General features: G+C 49.2%; 1 protein-coding gene across 3 annotated transcripts in view; it reads left to right on the top strand.

Moving 5' to 3' along the window:
• Positions 1–26: 26 nt before the first annotated feature.
• The window catches only part of SMG6 (SMG6 nonsense mediated mRNA decay factor), a 167,180-nt gene continuing 155,038 nt past the window's right edge, over positions 27–12,168 (top strand). Inside the window, exons 1-4 of one of the 3 annotated variants that reach the window (XM_048824299.2) lie at positions 27–96; positions 3,626–5,396; positions 10,486–10,678; positions 11,966–12,076. In XM_048824299.2, the coding sequence (XP_048680256.1) occupies positions 3,631–5,396; positions 10,486–10,678; positions 11,966–12,076 (2,070 nt within the window). In that variant the 5' untranslated portion in view covers positions 27–96; positions 3,626–3,630. Of the gene's footprint in view, positions 170–3,625; positions 5,397–10,485; positions 10,679–11,965; positions 12,077–12,168 lie in introns of all 3 variants that reach the window. The other 2 variants (XM_048824297.2, XM_048824298.2) reach the window with 2 other exon arrangements.

Below are 12,168 nucleotides of genomic sequence, written 5' to 3'. Positions count from 1 at the left end.
GCGTTTGGGCCCGCCCGGCTGCCGTCCGTCCCCTCCCTCGGGAGGGGGACCGGAGGGGGCGGGGCGGGAGCGAAGATGGCGGCGGAGCTGGAGCGGGTGCGCATCTCGGCGGCGGAGCTGAGGGGGAGCCTGGCGGCGTTGGGGAGGGCCCCGGGGGGCGGGGGCCGAGGTGAGACTTCAGGGCCCGGCGGGCTGGGCCCCTCCCCTTCCCCAGGAGAGCCCGGCCCGGGCCCCGCCGCGGCCCCCGAGCCCAGCCGCTTCCCGGCCCCCGCCGCCGCGAGGGAGCCGCCGCGGCCCGCGCCCGCCTGCCTGGCGCGCGGGGGGAGCCGGGGCAGGGGCGCCGCGCGCTGCTCCCGCGAGCTCCGGGCGGCGCTCGGGCCGTTGGCGCCCCGGAGCGGGTCTGCCCGGCGCAGTCCTGTGGGGTTCCGCACCTGGCCCCGGGCCCCTGCCCGCTGCGGGGCCTTCACAGCCCCGTGCCGTTCGGGCCGCTTCTCTCCCCTTGGGGTCGCTGGGAGACGCAGCCCAGCCGGGGGCGTGAACTGACTCTCCACGGCACTGGCACGGAGCGAACCCAGGGTGTGCAAAGTAAACAGACTGAAAACACAGAAGAATTCCCCCCCCACCACCACTTTCTGTTTCAGGAGCGTGAGGTGCTACGTGTAACAATAATAAACAGTTTCGTACAGAAGTGTGATTTTACATTGATCACGTCCTCTCAAAATAAAGTGTCCTTACTGTGCTGGGTGCAGCTGGTTAGTTGCAGAGCCTTGTTCTGGATCTGAGTTGTTTATTTCCACTGCGGGGCTACTGGACTGCAGCTCTCTGTGCTCTAACTTCTCCAGTTCTTTTTGCAGTTTGGTTTTGTCGTCCTATGTGAGGGCCACCTCTCCATTGCTGGCGTTCGGTTTGCACCAAAGGAACACCCAGCATTGAAATATGTAGGGCACAGAGAGGGGTCTTGAGTTTACTTGATGATCGAGTCTAGAAAACCTCTGTACATGCTGAATTTTAAGAGTCTGTATTGGGCTGCAACTAGCCCTAAATGTGAGAAAACTGATAGACGCTTTCACTATTTGGGCCAGAAGTAGCCCCACAACTTGCCTGTAAGAGTCTGTGCACTCCCTGTTTGAGAAACGCTGTGTTCATGAGAAGTTAAAGTCAGTAATCCATGTATGATATTCTGAAAGCTGCATGTCCTAACAGAGGTATATTTGCATCCTCTTAAGTTCCTTCTGCTCGCTTCTAAGTGCAGAGCTTGCTTAGGCTGTGCTGCTGGCCAGTGGTGACCAGTTAGGTTCTGCAAAGCTCTTGGCCTGTGTTCTCATCTTCTTTTCTGGGTTCTTGTGTTGTGCTCATCACTGCTGATCTCCATTTCATTGCTGGTGTGGTTCATCATCCATTTCATTTTGCTGCATGGCTGCCCCTTAACACAGCAGTTTCCCAGAGGTCTCTGAGTATAGCACTGCAGATAAAATGAACGAATGCCAAGAATTCCAGTCGCCCTCTCTGCCATTTGCTTCCCCATCTGCATAATGGGGTTAGGTCTTACCTGACTCATGGGAACAGGTGAAGAGGGAGTGGGTTGTGAAAGTTAGTTAATTAAGGTTTTTACAGTGCTTTGAAGATGAAAACGGCTAGATAATTGCAAAGGAGTACTAAAGGCAATCCATCCCATCATCACTGCTTTCAGGATGCCCTTCTCTGTTTGCTGCCCTGCAACTATTCTTGCCTTTTGCTATTGTCAGGTAGCAGGTGTAGCAGGACTTGAATGATTCTGTCTTGGCCGATGCTTTCTGTGTAGCCTGTAATGTCCAAAGCATCTCAAAAATTGTCTGTAGTTTCACTCCTCTGTAAAGCACTTTGGGATCTACTGATGAAAAGTGCTATATACAAATTAGTTGTTGTTAGTTGGATGGAATGGTGGCCCACAAGTCGTTTCCCTCTGAATTTCTTGACTGGTTTTGAGCCAGCTAATGTGATCAGCAAGGCAAGTGTGTGTCCAGGTTACAGAAATTTGCTCTGAGCTATTGTGAACAGAGTGGAGCTTTGAGACTGTGAATGTTGGCTTCACAGATGCCGAATTGTTGTTTATTCAAGGCTGCTTGTGATGGAGATTTGGCAGTGGGCTCCCACAGCATAGAAAGCTGCACTAGCTTACTTGTTGATTATGAGTATATGCTGTAGTTTCCTGTAAGTTATCTCAGGTATTGCGGCTGTCAAAAGTTAAAGCAGTGAGAGTCAGGACTGCTGCATCTCTTCCTATCTATCCTCAAATTATTAGTCAGGGTGTCATTGAGATTCATTTGAGACTAATCTAGAAGTGCAGCTGCTACCTTGACATCCTCATTTCTCTCTGGTCTCTGACAGCACTGTTGTTTGGTTATAGTGAAAGCAATTTAATACCATAGGGGTTTATGGTGGTGTCACAGCAATCAAGTTACTTCTGTTAGGTTATGTGGAGGATAAAATCCTCCAAGGAGAAACTGGGAAGCTGAAATTCTAAAATTAAGTTTCATGCAGCTAGACAAACTGTGCCCAAATATCTAGAGGACAAGTATCTTCAGAAAAAGTCCACCCTCACCACTCCCATTTCAGAAGCTTCTCCCATCAGTGCTCTGTCGTCATGGATGCAGTTTATCCAGTGTTCTAATGACAGAAACCTCAGAACTGCCTCTGAGGTGCCTTTGTTTGTTACTGTCACTGAATTGGTTAGGCTGCTGGGAGTAGATTAATGAGAGAGGATCTATAATCTCCAGTATGTTTGCTTCAGAGGGAGGTGTGTTCTTGCTTTGAGTGATTTCCCTCTGCTAGGTACTACTGAGTCCGTCTTAGTGGTGGTTTTCAGTTGGTATGAAGTAGAAACCATTCTATAATATAGTGTAAAACCCCAGCTGAAGATACAGATTTAATAAGAATTATGTATAATGCTGCTGCATGTGATGATATTATTTTACATGGTCTTTTTCATTCCAGTTGTGTTCTTTTAAGTACTTCTAGTATTAATATCATTACAGAAAGAGAAATTTAATGAGTTGTGGGCCCGGGAGAAAAGAAGTCTTCAGTGCTGAGTTGAAATGAGATGTATGTAAATGAGGCAGGGAATGTACAGGGAGCTGTTCCAAATGGCAAGAGCTGCAGAGGGAAGGCACATGCACCACCAACAGGCAGATCAGGGGAGCAGAGAGTGAAATCAGGAAAACAGCAGCAACAAAACCCTTAGCTTACACTGGGAGACTCAGAGCAGAGTGCATCTTGTCTGTTTCTTAGCTTGTAAGCTGCTTGAGGCTAGGGCTGTTTTGTACATGTGTTCTGTACAGTGAGGGTTACATTGGAGGTGCTTAACAAATAGTAATAATATGTATCCTGAAATAAGGCCATAGGCTCAGAATCATAGGCTTCCTCTCTGCCTCCTGCTCTTGCATTTCTCACTCCTGCTCTGTGTGATTTCACATAATACCCAGATAAAGAACTTCAGCTCTGATAGTCTCAGTTTTAAAACTTCTGCCCCTCTTGTGACCATTAAAGACACTTCACATTTCTCCATTGTTTCTGTGTCTCTAACTCTTGCCCTGCTTTGCTGTTCCATAACTGGAATAACTCCCGCCTCTTTATCTCTTCTTTACAGAGAACATGAAGGAACTGAAGGAGCCCAGGCATCGTAAAGATAACCGGCGTCCAGACCTTGAAATCTACAAGCCTGGTCTCTCCCGGCTTAGGAACAAACACACACTATTAAAACAGGAAGCCTCAGCGTATGAAGGGACCAGATCTGAGGAATCCAAGGATGAAACTGCTAGTGACAAAGATCCTGCTGTTACTGGAGGGGGATCTCAGGTCACTGGAAATCTCAGCAAAAGTGACAGCCAGAAGCAGAATGGTCCCTCCCAGGGAAATGGAGAGATGGAAAGTAAAGCTATTTTTCAGAGCCAAGAGAATTTGGATAAACACTCTGTCCCGGATGACTGGTGTCCCAGGATCATCAGGAGAACCAAGAAGCCAGACCAGCAGATCTATCAGCCTGGGAAACGCCTGCAGACTGTTGCCAAGGACGCAGCCAGCCAGCCAGCCAATGCTGAAATCGTCAGTAAGATGGAGCAGCTGAGAGTTGAAGGAGATGAAGAGACTGAAAGGGACATTGGGAAAGGCAGCAACAGCAGTAGAACTAAACTGAACAAAGAGGAGAGGGAGGGAAGCCTGACTAGTGAGGGAATGAAAACCACAAGGGGGGAAAAAGGAAGGCGGGTAGAGCGGGCTGACAGGGTCAGGAAATCAAGCGATGACTTGATCCAGGGGAAGCTGGGATCTACAAAGCGATACTCCCGCTCTGACAAACGGAGGAACCGATACCGCACCTGTAGCACAAGCTCAGCAGGGAGCAACAACAGCACAGATGGACCCCCACTGGCTGATGGGGCAAAGAAGCGACAGGAGCGGGCCAAAGAGAGAAGCCGTCCTAAAAAACAGCTCTCTGCTTCCTCCACTGACTCTCTAGAAGATGACAAAATTGGGGAGACAGATGCTTATGGCTCCAGCAGAAATTCAGAGAGAAAGCATCTGGAGCAGAGCCGAGCTTCTAAAAGTGAGAGTGAGTGGAGCAGCAATGGGAAGGAGGTCAAGGGAGCCCTGCACGTCACCTTTGACAACAAGACCATGAGCAGAGACATCTGTGTGGCGCAGACAGACAAGAAAAAGCCTCCAAAGTCTTTTAATGTAAGTGACTCCATAGAGGCTGTGGAGGTGAAGGGCAGGGAGCCTCAAGGGAGAGGCCGTGGGATTCTCATCCTGCCTGCCAACACAGACCTCTCTGCCAGTGCTGCAGGCTCTCCCGAATCTACTCAGTCTGGGCCCAGGCTCCTGCTTGGTAGTGGTGGCAACAAGGGGCCCAGAGGCAGGAGCCGTGGAGGCACCATGCGCAGGTTGTGGGATCCAAACAACCCGGACCAAAAACCTGCTCTGAAGAGCCAGACCTCACAGCTTCATTTTCTAGATACTGACGATGAAGTGAGCCCCACTTCCTGGGGGGATGCACGCCAGTCCCAGGCCTCCTACTACAAATTTCAGAACTCTGACAACCCCTATTATTACCCCAGTCCAAAAGGCCAAGGTACTCAGTATCCCTATGGAGGATACTCTTTGCAATATCAGATGGGCCCCAATAACAGTGTTTACCCAGGAGCTTACTTCCCCGGATATCCAGGCCAGTCAGGGCAGTATATCTGCAGCCCCCTCCCCTCTACCCCTTTGAGTCCTGAGATGGAGCAGCAGATGAGGAACATACAGCAGCAGGAACTCAGCAAACTCCTTCGAGAGGCTGGGAACCAGGAGCAGCAGCTCAGCAACCTGCTTTCCAGAGACCGCATCAGCCCTGAGGGTCTTGAGAAGATGGCACAGCTGAGGTTTGAAGCTTTCACTTCAGGCTATGCTGTGTTGGGCTGGGGGAGGGGATGAGCTACAGCATCAACCCACTGGGTAAATGTTTGCAGAAATACCACCCTCAAATGTTTGATCTGTCCTTGGGCAATTGCTTGAGAGGGGCTGGTGGTCAGGCCACGGCCCAGCTACATGATGGTGAGGGGAAGCGGACGTGGCTGCCTAGCTTGTGACGAGCCATGCTGCAATTGTGCTAAAGGGTTTGTGTGTAACTGAGTGAAGAAAACCCAGGGAGAGCCTTTGGTTCCACTGGCTGTGCAGAAGCAGCCTTGTAAATGAGTAGGTGGCCTGACATTGGAAAGGCACAGGCAGCAGCTCTCTGGGCTGGCGGCTAAGTCTCCGCATCTTTTAGTTAGAGAATCTCATTGCTATGTGGAGGGGAGAGGAGTGGGGCTGCTGGAGTGGCTCCTGGTGCTGGAGTGTTTCCTGGCCTGGGGTGGCTGGGAGCTGAGCGACTGCAAGCCCTGGTGTGCTTACATGTGCTCAGCCATTCTGGTAAGACGACTGCGTCCCTGGTTTCTGTCCAGCAGGCTTTTCATTCCAATTCTGATCCACAAGACAGCCTGTTATGTTCATTTACTGTCTGTTTGATTGTGAACGTCTCCGGGCAGGGACCACACTTCTGGTATTGTTTCTGGGGGATTCTGGTGCTATATAATGATGTAATAATGCTGGGAGTTTTAGAACTGAGTAGATTCTCTCATTGCTGACACAGTTAAACTCTGTGCCCTCCAGTGGGAATGGCCTGATGCTGCCACATAGTGAGGAAGAAATGAAACTGGCACCCTTGTATGTAGTTAGCTTGATGACAGCAACAGCTCCTGCTCTCCAGCTTCCATGTTTACTCAGTGACCTTCTTGTTTCCAGGGCTTCTCTGGTGACTTGTTTTCATAGCTGACAGCAGCAGGTTCAGCAAGTGAATTAATTTCTAGACCTGTTACCTGTTTTTTGGACTCTCACAATCCAAGCTCCATGGAGGGACATGACAGGACTTTGCTATGTTTTACTGCAGACGGCACTAGATATTCCAGGGCTTCTTAAAGGGCCATCCTTGAAACAGCAGTGGCAGCAACACCTTATCTGTTGTCAAACGGCCTGAAGATGCTAATCGTAATATGTACATAGAATCATAGAATATCAGGGTTGGAAGGGACCCCAGAAGGTCATCTAGTCCAACCCCCTGCTCGAAGCAGGACCAATTCCCAGTTAAATCATCCCAGCCAGGGCTTTGTCAAGCCTGACCTTAAAAACCTCTAAGGAAGGAGATTCTACCACCTCCCTAGGTAACGCATTCCAGTGTTTCACCACCCTCTTAGTGAAAAAGTTTTTCCTAATATCCAATCTAAACCTCCCCCACTGCAACTTGAGACCATTACTCCTCGTTCTGTCATCTGCTACCATTGAGAACAGTCTAGAGCCATCCTCTTTGGAACCCCCTTTCAGGTAGTTGAAAGCAGCTATCAATCCCCCCTCATTCTTCTCTTCTGCAGGCTAAACAATCCCAGCTCCCTCAGCCTCTCCTCATAAGTCATGTGTTCCAGACCCCTAATCATTTTTGTTGCCCTTCGCTGGACTCTCTCCAATTTATCCACATCCTTCTTGTAGTGTGGGGCCCAAAACTGGACACAGTACTCCAGATGAGGCCTCACCAATGTCGAATAGAGGGGAACGATCACGTCCCTCGATCTGCTCGCTATGCCCCTACTTATACATCCCAAAATGCCATTGGCCTTCTTGGCAACAAGGGCACGCTGCTGACTCATATCCAGCTTCTCGTCCACTGTCACCCCTAGGTCCTTTTCCGCAGAACTGCTGCCGAGCCATTCGGTCCCTAGTCTGTAGCGGTGCATTGGGTTCTTCTGTCCTAAGTGCAGGACCCTGCACTTATCCTTATTGAACCTCATCAGATTTCTTTTGGCCCAATCCTCCAATTTGTCTAGGTCCTTCTGTATCCTATCCCTCCCCTCCAGCGTATCTACCACTCCTCCCAGTTTAGTATCATCCGCAAATTTGCTGAGAGTGCAATCTACACCATCCTCCAGATCATTTATGAAGATATTGAACAAAACCGGCCCCAGGACCGACGCCTGGGGCACTCCACTTGACACCGGCTGCCAACTAGACATGGAGCCATTGATCACTACCCGTTGAGCCCGACAATCTAGCCAGCTTATAGTGCATTCATCCAGCCCATACTTCCTTAACTTGCTGACAAGAATACTGTGGGAGACCGTGTCAAAAGCTTTGCTAAAGTCAAGAAACAATACATCCACTGCTTTCCCTTCATCCACAGAACCAGTAATCTCATCATAAAAGGCGATTAGATTAGTCAGGCATGACCTTCCCTTGGTGAATCCATGCTGGCTGTTCCTGATCACTTTCCTCTCATGCAAGTGCTTCAGGATTGATTCTTTGAGGAACTGCTCCATGATTTTTCCAGGGACTGAGGTGAAGCTGACTGGCCTGTAGTTCCCAGAATCCTCCTTCTTCCCTTTTTTAAAGATTGGCACTACATTAGCCTTTTTCCAGTCATCTGGGACTTCCCCCGTTCGCCACGAGTTTTCAAAGATAATGGCCAATGGCTCTGCAATCACAGCCGCCAATTCCTTCAGCACTCTCGGATGCAACTCGTCCGGCCCCATGGACTTGTGCACGTCCAGCTTTTCTAAATAGTCCCTAACCACCTCTATCTCCACAGAGGGCTGGCCATCTCTTCCCCATTTTGTGATGCCCAGCGCAGCAGTCTGGGAGCTGACCTTGTTAGTGAAGACAGAGGCAAAAAAAGCATTGAGTACATTAGCTTTTTCCACATCCTCTGTCACTAGGTTGCCTCCCTCATTCAGTAAGGGGCCCACACTTTCCTTGGCTTTCTTCTTGTTGCCAACATACCTGAAGAAACCCTTCTTGTTACTCTTGACATCTCTTGCCAGCTGCAGCTCCAGGTGCGATTTGGCCCTCCTGATATCATTCCTACATGCCCGAGCAATATTTTTATACTCTTCCCTGGTCATATGTCCAACCTTCCACTTCTTGTAAGCTTCTTTTTTATGTTTAAGATCTGCTAGGATTTCACCATTAAGCCAAGCTGGTCGCCTGCCATATTTACTATTCTTTCGACTCATCGGGATGGTTTGTCCCTGTAACCTCAACAGGGATTCCTTGAAATACAGGCAGCTCTCCTGGACTCCTTTCTCCTTCATGTTAGTCCCCCAGGGGATCCTGGCCATCCGTTCCCTGAGGGAGTCGAAGTCTGCTTTCCTGAAGTCCAGGGTCCGTATCCTGCTGCTTACCTTTCTTCCCTGTGTCAGGATCCTGAACTCAACCAACTCATGGTCACTGCCTCCCAGATTCCCATCCACTTTTACATTACATGTTTCTGGGCCAAGCACCCCAGCTGTACAGCTCACTTGTGTGCAGAAAAGACTATCTCAAACATTTGATGGTAGTCCAGTCTGGCAAATAGAAGTGTGATGACAAGTTACAGTGTGCTTCACAGAGAGCGTACGTAGGCTATCAGCGGGGACAAATGGTCATGTGTCAAGGAGAATGACTGTACATGGGTAGCCTGGGAGTGCGGCGGCTAGAGCAGGATCTGATTGGGAGTCCTAGCCAAGGAGAAGAGATGGCGTGGGTCACTCTGTCGTCATTCTTCCAGCTGAGTGTTTTCAAAGGCACCCCTGGGAATCTCTTTACCTGTATGTTGTCATGCTTTCCTGACTTGACTGAAGTGTTGTAGCTTCATGTTTACCAGTCTTGGGAGGGGAGGGAAATGGGACTGTTGGTCTGAAGGTTGCTGCTGTTCTGTGGTTCAGAGGGCTGTATGGAAGTGCTTTGGGTTAGTAGCCAAGAGCCACAGCTACTCCTGCCTGTACTCTGTGGGGCATGTGGAGGGGTCTGTGGCCGGGGGAGACCCTGCTTTTTCTGCCTCCTGGGTCTCTTACTCACTGGTTTTTGTTACTATTTATAGATTTTGACAATGAGGGGACTGGAGGAACTTGTTTGTGAGGAGAGGTGAAAACAGCTCAGTATATATTGTAGCTTGGCTAAGTGACAAAACCCTTCTCCAGTTCTTGTGAGCTGTGTACACCTAATAAGGAACAGAATTAGCTAAGGTGGTCCAACAAGGTAAAATTGGAGCAGTGGGATGACGATGGGCAAAGGAAATGTAGACTGAATGTAGAGCAATCTTTCTGACAGCGGGATCATCTCCCAAGGGCTGTGGAGTCATTTACAGCTGGAATGGTTCAAGCTCTAGAGAACATAATGTAGGGAACAGTTCTGCCCTCGCCAGTGGAGAGCTATGTCGGGGAAGACCCTGATTTCTGTGGCAGAGAGTCTCTTTCTCATCTTCCCCCCTTTTATGTGGTCTAACTGGGGAGGTGTAGCATTCCCAGTTGCAGTTAATCACAGAGAAATGGAGTGTGTAGGGGGGAATAGAGACAAAGAGAATAAAGTCTCTTGTTTACTTGTTTGTTTTTGTCATGAATTTGTGACTTATTTTTGGTTGGGAGGAGGGGAGATTGATGCACCCTTCTTTCTATGGTAGGACTTTCCCTGCCCTCTAGTTATCTCTTTCCATGGCTTGCTAAATTTAGTGCTCAGAATGAACAGGTATTTGGGGGCTAAGGCAGCAGTGTGGGAAGGGCTTCCGTGCATTGGATCGTCATTGAAAGTCTGTACATTCCCCTCTCAGTACCAAGATTCACTCCTGCCTGGAGGATCCCAGCAGTGAGGCTGTGGCAGGAGCACCCTCTCTCTTTGACAGGCCAGAAGGAACAGAGAGTGGCTCCTTTCCCACTCACCCTCTTGCATTGGGAGAAGTGTGTGACTGCAGCTGTTCAGATCTCTCTGCAGGAGTGTACTGGTGAGGGGATTCATTTGCTGTCTAATGGAACAGTGAGAGGTTGCTGGCATCTCATTTTTGTGTTGGATGGGGAAGTAGCAGGCAGTTCAGCAAATGTTCCCTGGCAGCTCTGAGTTTGCACTCAAACTAGCACAATGGGGCAGAGCCGTTTAGTTGCTGTTGTGTCAGCTGTTGACTGTGTCTCCTTCTAGAGCGGAGATGCTGCAGCTGTATGAACGATGCATCCTCATGGATATTGAGTTCTCCGATAACCAGAATGTGGATCAGCTGCTCTGGAAGAACGCCTTCTATCAGGTGATTGAGAAATTCCGTCAGCTCCTCAAAGATCCACTAGGGGAGAATGCGCAGGAAATTCGGAACAAACTGCTTCAGCTCCTCGATGAGGTAAGAAAAGAAACACCTGTTTGAGGCTGGTTAGACCTTTGGGAGGAAGTGTTTTCTAGTTGTTAGAGCAGGGCTGTGGTGAGTCAGCACACCTACATTCTGGTCCAGTTCTGTATGACCTTGGCAGATCACTTCTCTTCTTCAGGGCCAGTTTAACTAAGGGTATGTCTACACTGCATGCTTCTTTCAGCGGTGTGTAGTGTACATACGCATATAGCCCCATGAGCACAGGTATATGTAGCAGTGTAGCCGGTGAGACACAGCTTAGACACGTAAAGACATGCCTGAAGAGTCTGGGTGTGCACTTGATTACGTACTCCACACCACTCTCTACATGCCCAAGCCGTGTCTCCGCTGCTCTTTTAGCCATGTAATGTCTGGCTGCCTCCCCACTGCTAAGGCCTTTCCCTGCTGCCGGAAAAGACTGGGATTGGGCAAAGGCTCTGGCAGGGGGAGGCAGCAGCTCCCCACTTCTGAAGCCTGTCCATGCCGCACAGAGCTGCTGGAGATCTTCCCAGCCATGGGGAAAGGCTGTGGTGGCTTTCTGCTGCTGAAGCCTCTCCCTGCAATCTGAAAAGTCTCCAGCAGCAGGGAAAGGCTCTGGCAGGGGTATGTTGCTGCAGTCTTTTCCCACTGTCTCCTCTCTTCCAGAGCGTTTCACGGACTAGTGTAGCTACACACTGCAGTGTGGACTCAGCCTGCTTTTCACTGTGGCATGGAGCTACAAATACCCTACTGTGCAGTATAGAGGTAGCCTAGAGGTGTGATTTTAAATTGATGTTCTTAAACCTGTGCAACAGCTGTGTGGACCCTCTTGTTTATTATGGTTTAAACCAGGCTTGATTTGTTTTGGTGTAAGTCAGTTAGGAATTAGTTTAAAATAAACCAAAGTAAACCTAGTTTAAACTGAACTAAATAAGAGCATTCACAGACTTTTCTACTGATTGAATTACATTGGTTTAAATCACACCTTTAATTAAACCACTGGACCTTTCTGGCGGAGACAAGGCTTTAATTTCCCTTCCTGTACCGTGAGATAATACTGATCTGCCTCCCAAAGATGTCATTGTTAGATGCTTTTAGATCCCTGGATGACAGATCCTAGAAGAAGGTAATTTTTTTTTTTTTTTAAGAAACAAATCCCCAGGGAGCGAGCTCTCTTCTGCCTTCCACCCAGCAGTGCTGGCTGTGAGCGAACTGGGCTCTTTCACCTGTGGCTGTGACAGACCTTGGTTTTGTGCTCACGATCATTGAGGGACATCACATTTGTCTGCTTGTTTGTTGCAGGGCACTATTTTCTTTGACAATTTACTTCAGAAGCTGCAGGTGTCATACCAATTCAAACTGGAGGATTATATGGATGGGATGGCCATTCGCAGCAAGCCCTTGCGGAAGATGGTAAGTAGGCTTCCCTTCCAGGAGATGTTGTCCTTGGTATCTCACATGAGAGCTCTCTGATGAAAACTCTATCATGGCATCATCAAGAAGTG

Source organism: Caretta caretta, chromosome 17 (genome assembly GCF_965140235.1).
Source record: "Caretta caretta isolate rCarCar2 chromosome 17, rCarCar1.hap1, whole genome shotgun sequence".
Taxonomy (NCBI): domain Eukaryota; kingdom Metazoa; phylum Chordata; order Testudines; family Cheloniidae; genus Caretta; species Caretta caretta.
Note: the sequence above shows the minus strand (reverse complement) of the source record. Positions and strands in the feature narration are given on the sequence as shown.